Source organism: Hemitrygon akajei, chromosome 24 (genome assembly GCF_048418815.1).
Source record: "Hemitrygon akajei chromosome 24, sHemAka1.3, whole genome shotgun sequence".
Taxonomy (NCBI): domain Eukaryota; kingdom Metazoa; phylum Chordata; class Chondrichthyes; order Myliobatiformes; family Dasyatidae; genus Hemitrygon; species Hemitrygon akajei.
The window spans coordinates 23,352,974-23,370,512 of NC_133147.1; the positions used below are offsets into that span (position 1 = coordinate 23,352,974).

General features: G+C 46.6%; 1 protein-coding gene across 4 annotated transcripts; it reads left to right on the top strand.

Annotated features, from left to right (window-relative positions):
• The first annotated feature begins 205 nt into the window (after nucleotides 1-205).
• On the top strand, nucleotides 206-9,659 carry LOC140715590 (complement C1q tumor necrosis factor-related protein 3-like). 4 transcript variants are annotated; one of them, XM_073027951.1, is made up of 4 exons: nucleotides 206-362; nucleotides 461-550; nucleotides 5,698-5,743; nucleotides 9,058-9,659. In XM_073027951.1, exons 1-4 carry the CDS (start codon nucleotides 345-347, stop codon nucleotides 9,468-9,470), a joined length of 567 nt encoding a protein of 188 aa, XP_072884052.1. In that variant the 5' UTR covers nucleotides 206-344; the 3' UTR covers nucleotides 9,471-9,659. The 4 variants fall into 4 exon arrangements, with proteins under 4 accessions (XP_072884052.1, XP_072884053.1, XP_072884049.1 ...); XM_073027952.1 differs by having other exon boundaries at nucleotides 209-362; nucleotides 464-550; XM_073027948.1 differs by having other exon boundaries at nucleotides 210-362; nucleotides 5,689-5,743.
• Nucleotides 9,660-17,539: the final 7,880 nt, after the last annotated feature.

Consider the following 17,539-nt stretch of genomic DNA (forward strand, 5'->3'; position numbering starts at 1 on the left):
GCACCGTCTGGATTTCCAGAACAGGACAGGTGAGCTGCAGCATCAGCTCACAAAGCGAGCATTAAATGTAAACAAAGGCAGGCGGTGTCTTGGCAGGGCGGAGGCACAATCTCAGCCGGAGGGGAGATTAGCGAAATATCTTGAACAGTCACGTTCACATACTCAGGTTGGGGAGGGCAGGTCTGTGAGTACGTGTTTCTGTGTGTGTGTCTGTGTGTAAGGGGAGTTCTCAGGAAGTTGGCTGGATGCCTCAACCTGATCCAACCCTCACCGAAAGTGTTTAAAAGACACAGGAGTGAAGGCAGGATACTTCGGAGAAAGCGGACCTGGTGGAAGTTGTCGCGATGGATTTCTGGGTGAAGGTGAATGTCGACAGTTCTTGCCAAAGGATGGCAGATGATCGGGGAGGAAGGGATGGGGGTTCATTGCTGACACTTACCTTATTGTCCTCTTTTTCCAGCAGGCGGTTCTGTTCATTCTCAGCATCTCGATGTCCACCAAGATGGCATATTTGCACCACACTGGTGGGAATTCCACCCATCATCACCAGGTTTGTAGATAACCACTGATGACGGGGGTTCGCGTAGGGCGTCGAGTCGGGAGCTTCACTCTGCGTGTGACCCCGAGTGGGTGTAGTGTACTGGGCATAGCGAGCTTCACTGTGTCTAACTTGGGATTCAGTGATGAGAATGTGTACAGGGAGCCTCACTCTGTGTCTCATCCGGGAATGTTTGATGGGGCGGTGCTGAGGGAGCCTCACACTGCTTCAGATTCAGGGAGTGTGTGATGGGACGCTATGCAGGGAGCTTCACTCCGTGTCTCAATCTGGGAGCGTGTGATGGCAAGGTGTGGTGGGAGCTTTGCGCTGCGTAGGACCACGGAAGTGTATGATAGGACGGTGCTGAGCGAGCTTCAGTCTGTCTGATCCAGGGAATGTCTTATGTGACGGTATAGAGGGAGCTTCACTCTGTTTCTCACCCTGGGAATGTGTGTTAGATCGTATGAAGGGAGTTCCAGTCTGTGTCTGACAACTGGAGTATGTAATGGAACACTATGGAGGAAATTCCATTCGCTTTCTGTACGTGATGGGACGGTACAGAATGAGCTTCAATTTGTGTATGAGCCTGCGACTGTGTGATGGGATGGTGTGGAGGGAGCTTCACTCCGTGAGTGTGTGATTGCACGCTGTGGAGGTATGTTCACTCAGGTCTGTCCCTGGGAGTGTAGGAGGGAGCTTCACTCTGTGTTGGCCCAAGGAGTGTGTGATGCCACGGTGCTGATGGAGCTTCACTCTGTGTTTAAGCAGGGTGTACAGCGAACTTCACCCTGTCTGATCCTGTGAATGTCTCATGGAACGGTGTAGAGGGAGCTTCATTCTACGTCTCACTTTGGGAGTGCATGATGAGTGGTGTGGAGGGAGCCTCACTCTGTGTTGGCCCAAGGATTGTGTAACTGTTTGCAGGATCGCCGGGACTGTTTGATGGGACGGTGCAGAATGGGCGACACTCTGCGTCTAATCCTGGGAGTGTGTGATAGGACTGGGTGGTGGGAGCTTAATTCTGTGTCTGATTCCGGGAGTGTGTGAAGGGAGGTTGCGGAGGGAGTCTCACTCAGTGTCTCACACTGGGATTCTTTTATGGGGCTGTGTGGAGGAAATTTAGCTCCTTGTCTGATCCCAATAGTGTGTGATAGATCAGTGCAGGCAGAGATTTACTTTGTGTCTGACCCTGCGAGTGCACGATGAAACGGTGTGAAGGAATTTTCACTGTGTGTCATATCCCGACAATATGCGATGGGCCGGTTTAAAGGGCGTCTGACCACGGCGTTCTGTGACGGGACGGTGTAGAGCGAGTAGTGTAGAGGGAGTTCCACTCTGTCTCCCCCTGTGTGTCTGTGATGGGATGGTGTAGATGGAATTTCAGTCTGGCTCTGACTACTGGACTGTGTGATGGGACTGTGTAGCGTAAGCTTCATTCTGTCTCTGATGCCGGGTCTGTGTTGTGGGATGGTGCAGAGAGACCTTCAATCTGCTTCTCACCCCTTGAGCATGTGATGAGACGGCGTAGAGGAAGCTTCACTCGGGTCTAATCTTAGGAATGTATGATTAGAGAGAGACCCTAACTCTGAATCGGACCCCAGTAGTGTGTGATGGGATGGTATAGTTGGAGACTCACTCCGTGCCTGTCTTCCGGAGTGCGTGATGGGACGGTGTAGAGGGACCTTCACTCGGTGCCTGATCCCGGGATTGTGGAAAGGTGAGGGTGTAGAGGAAGCATCGCTCTCTATCTTAACATTGCACTGTTTGATGGGGCGCTGTGGAGTGAGCTACACTGCTGTCACCCGTGTATTCCGGAATATTAAACCACCAATCCTTCATTTCGCTTGTTGAATTTCTGTTATACTTAAACATCCTGTTCTCCAGAGTCGTCCCACGATGAGATTGTCCACCTTTCCTATTAATTCTCAGGAATTGAAATAAACGCACATTCGATTAGTGTCCCTTTATCTCCAGTTACTCTTTTCCAGGCTATCCTGATGATTTTAATCCAAAGTGCCTTCAGAGGTCAGGAAACAGGCTGAACTTCTGTTGCTTCCAGATCGTTTTATTGGTAGAACAAAAGAAAACTGAGGTCCCTAAGTGAAGGGGATACAGGGTCAACATGGCGCCTAGCATGGGGTGGTTATTTTCCCATCGATAAGAAAATTCTTTTCAAATGTGTAGATAAGAATTAACCAATGAGAAAGCATGTAAGCTGATAATTGAGTTCCAAGAGAAGCTTCCGGAGTTATGTCAATATATAATTAGGTGCGTATCTTAATGTTACATGCATATAAAAACTAATTATAATACAGACAGTTAACTAATTGTTAAAAGGCGATGAATTTAGCAATTAAACAGAATAATCTAAGAATTAAACAGTCAAATCCAACACAGATTATCGAATTTATTCTCTGGCTGTTATACCGGCGAACCCAAGTGCAGAACACAGGCGTGGGGGCAGAGTCGGGAGGCGTTATTAACGGAGCGAACGTGGAGTCAGTATCCAGGAGCGATGCTTGACCTCGAACTGGTCATCCTAAGAACCTTGAAACGAGGTTACTCACACCGGAGTTGACCAGTTCACTGAGGTTCTCCATGACAATCCTGAGCAGCTGATCGTGCAAGCCCAGTAGGGAGCCCTGGCTATTGCAGGGGTTTCGCGTCCGCTGGGTTCATTGCGGCCAGTTCGTTCTGTTACAAGGTAGGCGTTGAGAGCGGTCCCAAATGCAGAACACAGACACTGAAGTACTAGGGACAGGACTAGGTTGTCAAGAAAGCAAGGGAATTGGGGAAGAAACGATGCTGGACAAGACACAGGCCCTGGACGAGACTCGGATACAGGGCCTGTGCTAGGACTAGACTGGGAAAGCGGAGCCTGGACAAGGAACTTGGAACATGGACTAGGACTCCGAGCCAGAGACTGGGCAGGGACACAGAACCTGGGTCTTGACTCAGGCTCGGACTTGTGATCTAGGCGAGGACAAGACGTGGCAAGGCAACAGGACTGGACGTGGAGATAGGACACGGGACCTCTGGGCTGGATGAGGATATGAAGCTCAAACTTGGACGAGAGAGACTGGAACACAGAGCCCTGGTCTTGGGAGACAGGAACGCGGAACATAGAGCCGGGACCCCTCCTTGGGAATAGGACGTAGGGCCGGGACTCATACACAGAAAGCTGAACACGACGAGACAGTTCCCAACACTAGGTAGCGGCAAGCAGTCGGACCTACCTAGTGAAGGCGTGGACACAAAGAGACAGTTCAAAACAACGAAAGACAGTTCCTCATCTGGACACAGCAAGGCTCCGGTCTTGTTCCGGTGGTAGAACTTGACGGCGAAATTTCGCGAGGACGTAGGCGAGGCTCTAGGCGAAAGGTAGCAGGCGGGGCTCCAGCCAAGAACTACAGAAAGAAGGGGAAGGGAAGTGAACAGTCTCGCCTCAGGGTAACGACAAAGACGGCCCGACTTACCCCACAGAGGCGAAGACGGGAACTGATAAGACGAACCAGCACCCACACTCGAACCCAGCGCCACTTATATTTCAGCCCTAATATGAGAATCAGGTGTCTGTGATTAAGCCCAAATGAAACAATGGACAGCCAGAAGACCCGGAGTCTGGAGTCCACGAACTGGACCGTGAACCAGAACGCGTCCTTCACGCTCCGGACCATGACACTGACTGCTACTTTATCCCCTGACCTGGTCAAAGTTCCACCCGCTGCTAATCTAGCACCAGCAGATTTCTCTACAATACAGTCGGATCCCCTATTGTTTAGGTTTAACACTTCCCTCTTGTACAAGTCTTTCTTGTCCCAGAAGATACCCCAATGATTCAAGAACCCGTATCCCTTCGCCCTGGATCAGCACCTCAAACATAGGTTTATCTGACCCATCCTATTTCGGAGCTTGCTGCAATGTAGTAACGAACGCAATCCAGAGACCAAATACCATCTTCTGCCTGCCCCCTCGGTATTAGGAAACTCTGCCCTGTGTACGACTCTCGGAATCGTGATGCACAGTGTGGAGGGTATCATCGTGTGTGTGACCCCCGCAGTGTATGATGGGATAGTGCAGTGTGAGTTTCACTCCGTATCTGACCGCAGCAGTGGTTGATGTGACGACATAGAAGGAGCTTCAGTCTGTGTCTGATCCGGAGAATGTGTGATGGGATAGTGTAGAGGAAGCGTGACACTGTGTCTGACCCCGGCAGTGTGTGATGGGACGGTATGGAAAGATCTTCACTCTGTGTCTGACCCCGGGAGTGTGTGATGGGGCGGTGTGGAGGGAGCTTCACTCTTTGTCTGACCCCGGGAGTGTGTAATGGGACGGTGTGGAGGGAGCTTCACTCTGTTTCTGACCCCGGGAGTGTGTAATGGGACGGTGTGGAGGGAGCTTCACTCTTTGCCTGACCCCGGGAGTGTGTGATGGGACGGTGTGGAGGGAGCTTCACTCTTTGTCTGACCCCGGGAGTGTGTAATGGGACGGTGTGGAGGGAGCTTCACTCTGTGTCTGACCCCGGGAGTGTGTAATGGGACGGTGTGGAGGGAGCTTCACTCTTTGCCTGACCCCGGGAGTGTGTAATGGGACGGTGTGGAGGGAGCTTCACTCTGTGTCTGACCCCGGGAGTGTGTGATGGGACGGTGTGGAGGGAGTTTCACTCTGTGTCTGACCCCGGGTGTGTGTGATGGGACGGTGTGGAGGGAGCTTCACTCTGTGTCTGACCCCGGGAGTGTGTGATGGGACGGTGTGGAGGGAGCTTGACTCTGTGTCTGACCCCGGGAGTGTGTAATGGGACAGTGTGGAGGGAGCTTCACTCTGTGTCTGACCCCGGAAGTGTGTGGATGGGACGGTGTGGAGGGAGCTTGACTCTGTGTCTGACCCCGGGAGTGTATGATGGGACGGTGTGGAGGGAGCTTCACTCTGTATCTGACCCCGGGAGTGTGTGATGGGACGGTGTGGAGGGGGTTTCACTCTGTGTCTGACCCCGGGAGTGTGTGATGGGACGGTGTGGAGGGAGCTTCACTCTGTATCTGACCCCGGGAGTGTGTGATGGGACGGTGTGGAAAAAGCCTCATTCTCTGTATGCACAACCTATTCCAGTGAGCAGATTCTGTGGAACCTATGTCTTACCCTTGTCTCTACAGGACCTGGAGGACCTGGAGGCCCGTATCACCGCATTGGAGCATCACCTGGAGGATGGTAAGTGTAGATCAGACAATATCTTTCCTGGGCTCCTGCTCACCCCACTGGGATTTGTTCCATTCCCAGGGGTTCTGCGGGTATTGAACCAATCACATTGTGCACAGAGGAATCGGATTTCTGCCCTTACCATCCCCCACCAACTCGCCCTCCCTGACAGCGCACAAAAAGGAAATTCAGACCATTGAGTCAGTGTCTTCCCAGAAATCCCCAAATATTTGGAACTTTTTTTAACCCTTGATCCTTCCTATTAGCCCGGAATCAGCCAGGTTTCTGCTGGCCCAATGGTCGTCTTGCCATTGTTTGAGGAGTGGGTGGGGGGGGGGGGTACCGCACAGCGGCTATTGGCGGCTGTGTTGAGGGTGGCACATGGTATGACATTTCAGCAGACCGTCCATTCAGCTGCCTAAGAGGAACAGACCTTCTATCCTCCATTTTGATGTTGGCTAGCAAACTCCCTTCAATAAGCAGAAGACTCTGCATGCCCCTATCTGTGCTGGTGATGCTGAAGTGGAAATGGTCGAGCGTTTTATATTCCATGGTGTAAACGTCTGCGGCAACTAGTCGTGGTCAAACCATGTGCACACTCTGGACAGGAAAGCTCACCAACACCTATATTTCTTCGGGAGGCAGAGGAAATTCGACATGTCCCTCAAAACTACGCCAGTATATCCAGATTCACGGTAGAAAGCTTCCTATCTAGATGCATTACAACTTGATACGGCAGCTGCTCATGTTCATGTTTCGTGTTCTCTGGACGGACTTTTTTCTTTCGTGGCTATCTGGAGAAGACGAATCTCAGAGTTATATATGGATATATCGTCTGACAATAAATTAATCTTCGAAACTTTGAACTGCTCCACCTGAGACAGCAACACATTGCACACCGCTCAGTTTTTCACGCAAACCAGCCCTCCTGTCTACTGCCTCCCCCACACCTCCCACTGCATCAGTAAATCAGTCATAATAACTGAGATCACATGACACACCGCTCATTTCCTCTTCTATCCTCTCCTATCACACAGAATACACAGAAGCGTCAAGGATATCTTCTAAGCAGGTGTTTCCAGACTCTTGAACTGATATCTGGTACGCTGTAAGACCAACTTTTGTCCTGCCAATCCACCTCATCGTGGCCTATCCACTTGTTCTATCTGAACTGCATTTCCTCTGTAACTGCAATATTATCTTCTGCATTCCCATTCAACTATACCGGTGTATGGATTGTATGCCTGGGTGAGAAGCAAATGCACAGAGTGTTGTCTTTATTAGTCAAGGCACGGGTTCAACAGCCAGGAAGTTACACTGAATGGTTGCTGATTTTATGTTCGTTGTTTTCTGAGCTGCAGCCCATCCACCTCAAGTTTCCAAGTTTCGACATGTTGTGTTTTCAGAGATGCTCGTCTGCACAGAACTGTTGTAATGAGTGGTTGATTGAGTTACTGTCGCCTTTCTGTCACTTGAACCAGTCTTATCATTCTCCGCTATCATTTCTCTTGAACAAGACATTTTCAGCGTTAAAATTGTCGCTCCCTGGATTTTCTTTTTGTTGTTGCCACTATTCTATGTAAATATTTGGTGCATGAAAATCCCAGGAGACCATCAGTTTTTCAGATGCTCAAACCACCCGATCTGGCCCCAAAAATGATTCCCCAATCTGCCACTTAGATCACATTTTTCTCCATTCTAATGTTGGGTCTGAACAGCAACCTGAACCTCCTGACCATGTCTGCATGCTTTTATGCGCTGAATTTCTGACATATTATTGGCTATTTAGATACCTGTGTTAACGAATAGGTGTAAATGTTTACTTAATAAAGTGGGTACTGAGTGTATTTTTCATGCTTGCCTTTATTAGTCAAGACACTGAGGCCAAGAGTCAGGCAGCTATTCTGCAGCTTTAAGTAACCCTGGTTGTACCGCATCTGGAATATTGCGTTCATATCAGGTCATCCCATGATAATGTAGTCACAAGTGTTCTTACATGTTGGCCATCAGGATTTGAAATGTAATGTAGTAGTTGCATAAAACGTTGGTGAGGTCTAATTTGGAGTACTCTGTACAGTTCTGGTCACCTACCTACAGGAAATAAACTCGGTGGCCATTTTATTCGGTACTCTTCTACCTAATGCAATGGCTGCTGACCGTGTGCTCGTGGTCGTCTGCTGTTGTAGCACATCCGCTTCAAGGTTCGAAAGGTAAACAAGAGAAAATGCAGAAATCCGAGCAACACATGCAAATTACCGAAGGAACGAAGCAAGTCAGAGAGCATCTATGAAAACAGTATAGTCGTCCTTTCTTCAGGAAAAAAAGCTGAAGAGTAGATTTTAATGGTGGGGGGACGGGAATGTGAAACGCCAGGCGATATGTGAAACTTCCAAGGGGAGCAATGATGCAAAGAGCTAGAAAGTTGATTGGTGAAAGAGACAGAAGATCATGGAAGAAAGAAGACAGGCGGGGGCGGGTAGGAGGAGCATAAGAGAGAGACGATGTTCGGGCAAGGAGTTAACATGAGCGAGGGACAAGGCGATGGGAAATGATGATGGGAGTGGGGTTGGTGGAAGCATCACTGGATGTTTGAGAAATCGATATTCATGCCATCAGGTTGGAGGATTACCCAACAGAGCTTAAGATGTTTCTGCCCTAACCTACGTGTGGCCTTATCCCTACAGTGGAGGAGGCCATGGATGAACATATCAGAATGGGAATGGGAAGTGGAATTAAAGTGGGTGGCCACTGGGAGATCCCGTTTGTTCTGGCGGACGGAACGTAGGTTGGAGAAGCGATCTCCCAATCTACGTCGGGTCTCACCGATGCGCCAATGTGATGGGGTGAGGCGGCACTTCACCTGTAAGTCTGATGGGGTCATATACCGTGTTTGGTGCTCCCGGTGAGGCCTCCTATATATCGCTAAGACCCGACGTAGTTTGGGTCCTTGATCTGAACAACAACTGAATCTCTTGATCTTGTCGGCCTGACTTTATGCTTTGAGTTGCTGCCATCATGATTGAATGATTAGATATTCCCATTAACCAGCAGGTGTAGAGCTATAACTAATAAAGTGACCATTGAGTACGCAACGATATTTGAAAGAAAGTATGCTTGTCAGCAGGGATTAGCTGAATTAAGCAGCTCATTGCGAGTTTAATTACCTGGGTATCACTTGGCGGGCCGAAGTACCGTTCCTCTGCTGTATCGCTGCCTCTTCAATCATAAATGTTTTAGTACACGTATCAATAATAAACTAGTGACTGGTTATAGAGGTCCCACCGAACTGTATTTGATTCTAACCTTTTCCCCTCTTTGCCCACTAGAAGAGAGCCACGATCATCTCCACGCTGTTGTCTTCGCCGCCATTCGCGGGCCCACGAACAGCCCACCGATTCAAGGGGCCATCATCACCTTCGACCAGGTGCAGCTGAACAGAGAGGGAGGATACGATGCCAACACCGGGATCTTCACTTGCCCCGAAGAGGGCACTTACTTCTTCGCCTTTTCTTTCCTGCCCGGGCGGGACGAGGCCAACACCACCGTGGCCTTGGTGAAGAACAGCGCCGTCCACGAGCGCCTCTACAGCAGTCTCCCACTCGGCGCCACCCAGTTGTCCGAGCGAAGCTGCCTCTTACAGCTGGAGAAAGGAGATCAGGTGTGGGTGACCCTGGAAGAGGGGTCTGTGTTGATACACCAGGCCTCCTTGTCCTTCCAGGGATACCGCATCTCCAGTTAATCCTCTCCCCTTGCTTGGGTAGAACTCACTCTCTCGCCCTCTGTTCCTACCTGCACCCTCTCTCCTTCCACCTTATGGAATCCTTGCAGCCATTGTCTTTAATTGGAATCCCCACTACCCGGAACACGCACTTGTGATTTCTTCTGCCATCCCCCGTGCTATCAATAAAACACTCAGGTTAGCATCAAATCTCTGTCTCAGTTTCGGTTCTGGAGTCTGAGCGTGTTGGGGCTGTTGGGGGAGTTTTATGCATTGAGACATACAGCACGAAACACCGTCTTCGGGGCTACTGAGTGGCGCCGCACAGCAACCCACTTATTTAACCCTAGCCTAATCACGCGACGATTTACCAATAACCAGTTAACTTACTAGCTAGTCTTTGGCCTGTGGGAGGAAACCGGAGCACCCGGAGAAAACCACATGTCTCACAGGAGGAACGATCAAACTTGTTCCAGAGGACACCAGAGTTGGACTCTGAGCTCCGACACCTAGAATAGCGTTAACTTCGGTTAAGGACTTTGCCGTCGCTCTTTTCTGTGACTGAGTCCTGCAAGACCACAGATGCTAGATTACGAGGCAACACAGAATATAGTGGGTGGTGGTGGTGTGGGGAGGGAAAGGAGTTGATGAACCCACTGGGAGGTCTGTGTGTGATGGGCAGATCAGGGAGGTGTGGTAGCGGAGAAAGATTGACGGGGGCTCACCAATGTGGATCAAGAGGTACCGAGATGGGATAGAACGGGAGCAGATTAAACGATATTGTTGCCTTTAAGCTGCCCAGGGAAATATGTACTGCAACTACTCCTCAACCACAGGGGCGAAATTAAAGGGCGACCTTGAACAACAGTGTTATCCATATAAGTCAAGTCTCATGGCTGATTTAATATCCGTTTCAATGCCTTTCTCCTGCTTCTTCCCTGTAACCGTTGATATAGGAGGCACTATCTCCATCTCCACATTCACTCATTCGAAGCCATTAAGCATTCTGTAGGTTTCATTGAAATTCCCCCCTCTTCAGTTCTTCTAAATCCTGGCAGTACCATACCGCCTCACGTTTGACTTTAAATGTAGCTTCTCCCTTTCAAAATGTAGCGTGAATTCTATCAGATTATTATTACTATCGCCCAAAGGTTCCTGCAAGATTAGTTATATTCCCGTTCGGTCGAGAGGGTCGACAACTTTAATGCCAAAGAGGGAACCTCGTCAATAATCTGTTCTGGTCTAACCATGCAGATGTTATGGTCAAGAAATATAACTAGCGGGTTTATTTCCTGGGAGAAAAAAAAAAACACATTTTGCAAGTCTTTGTCCTACAACAATTTTTATTTCTGTCCCATAGAAAATATCAGGATGAGAATCAGGTTTATTATCACTGACATTGTCATGAATTTTGTTGTTTTGCGACAGTAGTATTTGCAAGACAAACTTCCGTGATGTGCGATGTGCTGTGTCGTACAATATGGGTGATCACGGTCTTTCCAAGACCATGATTGTTCATGGCAATATTTGTTTTTTGCAGAAGTCGGTTGCCACTGCCTTTTTCTGCGCAGTGTATTCACAAGACTTCAGAGATTGTCTGTCTGGCGTCAGTGGTCGCATAACCAGGACTTGTGATATGCGCCGGCTGCTCATACGACCAGATCGGGGAGCTAAGCAGGTGCTACACCTCGCTTAATGGATTGCTGCAGATTATACTGCTGTATACAGTCTGTTTACATTGTACCTGGAGTTTAAATAGGATTATAGAAAGTGGTTTGACCTGTTTACAGTGCAGTGCCGTGGGTAATAGATGGAGGAGTTAGGGGAGGTAAATAGAATGGATGATCAGATTAATGGTCTGAGGGAAGAAACTGTGAAGTCGACGAGAAATTTTTGTTTTAATAGCCCTATAGAGCTTTCGAGAAGAGAGTTTTTGGAACAACAATTTGCTGGGTGGGTACGATCAGAAATGATTGCACCTGACCTCTTCGAAGTCTTGGACGCATGCATCTGCAGAGGTGATGATTGACAGCAGCCAATGACCTTTCTGCAGTCTGGACAGCTCTCTGTTGTTTTCGTGTATTATGCTAGGTTGCCGCACTAAACTATACCGCAGTGGCTAATTTAACAATGACAGTGTGTTCTGGAGAGAAGTGGAATTTTACCAGTATCACCCTGGCTTCCTCTACCAGAATGGAGCAGAGCTTATTAAGTTTTAAGAGAATTACAGATAGGAGAAGTATAGATCTTGCAAGGGAATATTAACATGAAGCAGGATGGGCCCCACGATAACGTAGCAGCGAACGCGTCGCATATACAAGTCCGGATGTTCCTGAGTTCAGAGTTAAGTTCTGGTGCCGTTCTTTAAGGTATCCGTGTGGTTACGAACCAGCAGCAATAGATCACAACTTCAGTCAGGTTTTATTGTTAAAACAACTACATCTCTACTGAAAATGTAGAGAATTAAACGAAATAACCAGAAGTTAACAGTGTTTTGCATGTGTGTGGCTCCCAAACAGTCATAGGAACAGTTCTTAAAGTCTTAAGATGGCAAACTAGAAACGGTCCAGTAATCGACGGAATAAATGAGGGGAGAGATTTGTAAGTCCACGTTATAATATGGAGAGAAGGCGATTACGAAGAATGCCACAGATTCCAAGCTGAGTAAACGAAGTAACAGTCGCCGAAGTTCTTATCCGTTGAGGCGTTCCGTAATTCACGTAGAAACATCACAAGGTGACAGTCACACAAATGGTAACCACATAACACACCCGAATCCAGGTAAGGGTTAACAAAAGTGGTTTCCACAGGATACCCCAACAAAATCCACGTATGGATCATACGAAGGGACAGTCACACATTCAATCCAATAATCAACCCAATCTTTTGGCCATGGGATAGTATCAGACTTTACCCATTCGTAGGAAAGTACTGCCAGCAGCTTGCAGTTCAAAGCTTCCCTCTCTCTCTCTCTCTCTCTTTCTCTCTGTCAGCTTGTTATACCGACGCCATAGTTCCGCCTCCTCCAGGCGTTTTTATAGTGATGCCCTCGGTAAACGAAACCCGGGGTAACGTAACACGTCTTTCCCCCACCCCCACCCCCCAAAAGGGAAAATTTTAACCTGGAAGAACAAAATTTTAACTGCAAACTACAATATGTGACACAATACATATACGGTTACCATATAGCATACTACAGACTAATACAAAATATTGCAGAAGCGTATACAAATAGTAAATTCCACTGCACTATTAATAATTCATTGCAAGCTAAACATCTGGAAAGACAATCGGCAATTATATTATCCTTGCCTTTAATATGAGTTATCATGAGATCATACTCCTGCAAAATCAAACTCTTTTGTTGAACTGGAGCCTCCTTAAACATTTTCCTGAACCATATCCTGACCTATAAAATGACCAAGATAGGTCACAGTGGCATGGCCAAATTCACTCTTAGCCAAGTTAACTGTAAGGTTGGCCTTTGAAAACCTCTCAAACAGCATTTCTACTGCAGAGATATGGGTTTTCTATAAATCATCAATACAGGCATCTGTGTGCTCTAACACTTGAATTACAGAATTAATCATTCTCTGGAATGCTCCTGGAGCATTGTTTATTCCCAATGGCAGAACATTGTACTCGTACAACCCAGAAGGTGTTGAGGATGCAGAAATCTCTCTACCTCTATCTGTAATTGGAACACACCAATACCCTTTTAAACAGATGATCTTTGTAAGAAACTTAACCTTTCCAACCTTGCCTACACAACCATCCACTCTGGGGTGGAATAAGCATCCGTGTTTGTTATAGCGTTCACCTTCCTGTAAATTGTGCAAACCCTGATACAACCATCTGGTTTTGGTACCATAACACAAGATGAACTCTAATCTGAAGTAGAATGCCTAACAATACAATTTTCTAACATATACTCAATTTCTTGTTCAGTAAGTCTACATTTTTCAATATCCATGCGATATAGATGCTGCTTTATAGATTTGGCGTCACCGACATCTTCATCATGTGAGGCCACTTTTGTACTTTTTGGGACATCAGGGAACAGCTCCCTAAATTTCATGATCAGCTGCTTCAACTGTTGCCGCTGCTGTGGCTGTAAATGAGCTCCAAAATAGTCGAATTTCTCAATTTGGCTGAAATAATGTTTGATTTAAAATAGACCTCAGATGGATCAGCTAGTAAGTTCCAAGAGAGGTCAGGCCCATTGTTACTGACAACAACGGTCACTGTTGCTGCTTTGTTTCTCATGGTACAAATTAAGCATGTTTACGTGACAAAGCTGCGCTGGTCCTCGTCTATCTGCTATTAAGACAACATAATCCACATCATTAATATGCAGGTTATATTTAACCCACTGCTCTTTTAACGATGCCAAATGTCTTCGGACCCGGTGTACAGACACAAGTTCAACAGGTCTAAAGCCTTAGGGACTCTTGCTGCAAATAGACTCACTTACTGCAAATAGAAGCAGATGAACTCCGTTATCCCAATTCTTCTCTTTTTCAATACAGAATGTCCTAATCATGGTTTTGAGAGTAGAATGAAATCTTTCTCATGACCCTTGGGATTCTGGATGGTATGCAAACGACGTAATTTGTTTGGCTCCCAGTTTGTAAGCTACCTGCTGGAATAATCCTAATATAAATTTACTTCCTTGGTCGGACTGAATTTCTTTAGGCAAACCAAAAAGTTGCAAAACTTTATGACAGCGTTCGACAAAGTTTTAGCTTTTATTTTCTGAGAGGTATTGCTTCTGGAAATCTAGCTGCTGTACATATGATGGCCAGCAAATACTGATGGCCAGCTTTAGTCTTAGGCAATGGGCCAACAGAATTGACACTGGAGTGACTGATTAGCTTTACCCACAACCTGACAAGTGTGACAAGTCCGGAAAAAATGTCGCAACATCTTTCCGCAAACACCTAGATGGCCACCTAAGGGCATACTAAGGGCCAAAGTTAAAATCTCATTCCTGTAAACTTTAGGAACTCCAACCTGGTGAACAATTGCCCGTTTCTCACTTGCCAGAATATCAGGTGGTCTCCCCTTCCTCATTAACATTCCATCCTTAACATTCAATCTCAGGGTCTCTGCTCTATAAACTCCTTCCTATACAGAGACAAATCTTTATAGTCAGCCCTACTGCAAGGATCCTGTTCCAATAATGAAGGTAAAATAATACCTAAATATTCATCGCTGCTGGTTTCCACACACAAGTCAATCAAAAGTAAAGTAACTAATCAGATCAATAATCAATCAATAAGCTCCAGCTTATTTCAAAATCGCGGCCGAATCCCCAATTAATGTTATGTACCAGCCGCAATAGCTCACAACTTGAGTCAGGTTTTAATGTTAAAACCACTACCTTTATCGGTATCTACTCAAAATATAGAGAATTAAACGAAATATACAGAAGGTTACAGTGTTATGCGTGTGTGTGGCTCCCAAACAGTTAAGCTTAGGAACAGTTCTTAAAGTCTTAAAATGGCAAACTAGAAAAGGTCCAGTAATCCACGGAATAAATGAGGGGAGAGATTTATAAATCCATGTCAAAATATAGAGAGAAGGCGATTACGAAGAATACCGCAGATTCCAAGCTGAGTAAACGAAGTAACAGTCGCCGAAGTTCTTATCCGTTGAGGCGTTCCGTAATCCATGTAGAAACATCAGAAGGTGACAGTCACAGAATATCCCTTCACACAAATAGTAACCACATAACACACCCGAATCCAGGTAAGGGTTAACAAAAGTGGTTTCCGCAGTATAGTTCAACAAAATCCACCTTTGGATCATACGAGGTGACAGTCACACATCCAATCCATTAATCAACCCAATCTTTTGGGCATGGGAAAATATAAAACTTTACCCATTCGTAGCAAACTGCTGCCAGCAGCTTGCAGTCCAAAGCTTCACTCCCTCTCTCTCTCCCTCTCTCTCTCTCCCTCTCTCTCTCTCTCTCTCTCTCTCTCTCTCTCTCTCTCTCTCTCTCTCTCTCTCTCTCTCTCTCTCTCTCTCTCTCTCTCTCTCTCTCTCTCTCTCTCTCTCTCTCTCTCTCTCTCTCTCTCTCTCTCTCTCTCTCTCGCTCTCGTTCTCTCTCTCTCTCAAAACTCTCTCTCATAACAAAACTGCTATGCACTTGGGATTAAAGTTTTTGGATGAGATGTGAAATATGCAAAGGAAGAATTTGAGATCAAATCGGTTATGACCGAAGCGGGAAAGGAGGAAGGTCGAATGCTCAGTGGTATGCGCTCCGGACTGTTATTTATCTCTAAAATAGACTTAAAAATTAAATATTTAATATTCTGTGTGTCAGAAAGAAATTACGATATGCATGAAAATCCCGATAATTTCGAGTGGAATCAGCCTCTGGTCTGGATTGGGCACATCTGGAGTATTGCAAACAGTTCTGGTCGCCACTCTATAGAAAGGATGTTGAGGTTTAGGGGAGGATGCAGAAGAGGGTCCTGGGTGAGAGGACATGTGCTATCATGAGAGGCTGGATAAACCTGGCTTGTTTTCTCTGGAGCGCGGTAAGATGAGAGGAGATCTGATAAAGGATTATAATATTATGTGACGCATGGATAGAATAGACAGGGAGTAACTTTTTCACGGGGCAGAATTGTCTCATAGAAGAGAGCACGCATTGAAGGTAAACGGGAGTAGCTTCAAGGCCGATGTAGGGGTAAGTTCGTCATTATGAGAGTAGTTGGTACTTGGGATGCTGTGCCCGACATTGTGGTACAGGCAAATACATTGGGGCATTTAAAAGATGTTTGTGTAGGGACATGGATGTAAGGAAGATGGAGGAATATGGACATAGTGAACGTAGGAGGCATTGGTGTTTGCATGTGTTTGATAACTTTTTTAGCTTCTTCAGCACAAGACTGTGTCACATGGCCTGCTCCCGCGCCCTGCTGTTCAAAGTTCTATGTTCCAGGACCGTGTTTGAGAGATCAGTACATTATTTCCTTTGGTTACAAGATGGAGTACGAAACGTTGTCATGCCTTGTACATGGGCGAAAACAATTGGAAACATTGTTTGTTCAGTGACTGTACGTAATGTCAATTACAATGACGTCGAAGCGGTCTCCCTGGGATTTCCCTCTGGTCTAAATACGGACCTCCATTCCTCGCGCTACTTCACACGATCAACGGGGAACCTTCATTTAAGCCTCAGAGAAGTGAAACTATGAAGTCGACCACATTCACTGCACACTGGCTACAAGTTCTAAGAATCAAAAAGGCTTTCGAGGCGGTTCAAAGGGTTTACTATCCGCTTCTCGCAGCTGTTAGTGTTCCGCGTAAGCATCGCCGGCCTTTATTGCATCCTTTCGTCTATTACACAATGCGCTGTTGTAATATGCTATGGGCGCCACGGTATCATACAGTGACAGACCCATCCCCACTGGCACTGTACCTCGGTGGGGATGGGGCTGTTATCATTTGTGGGCGCGTGGGAGTATTTCAGCTATTTAGAGGGAGCAGTACTCAGGATTTAGGTTGCTGAAGCGGCGAATTGTCTGAAGGGCCGATTCATAATTTATCTCAAATAAAAAATAAATAATAATAATAATAATAATAATAATAATAATAATAATAATAATAATAATAATAATAATAATAATAATAATAATAATAATAATGATGGACTAGACTGGATAAGCATTAATATAGTGGCGGTGCAGTTGAAAGTGGCTTTTGATATGCGGCTGGTTTACCTCCGTGATTCGAGTCAGTGGTCTTGGAGAGATATATTACTGCACATTGAGAATGTTTTTATCCGCAGAAAAGAAGACGGGGAAATGAACAGGTCATTGAAGCCACACTCTCAGTGGCCACATTATTAGGTTGGGAGCCTCCTGTAACCAATAAATATGTTCGTGGTCTTCTGCTGCTACAGCCCATGCACTTTATGCGTTCCGTAGTTACGTTGTGGCAAAAGTTCGTGCACCGACAGGTTACACAGTCGCACGCTGATGCTACTCTACATTTATTTGACATCTTCAGTTTATTTATGGAACAGACACTTCCGGCCTAACGAAGCGAGCCGGCCACCAATCCAGCTATTTAAC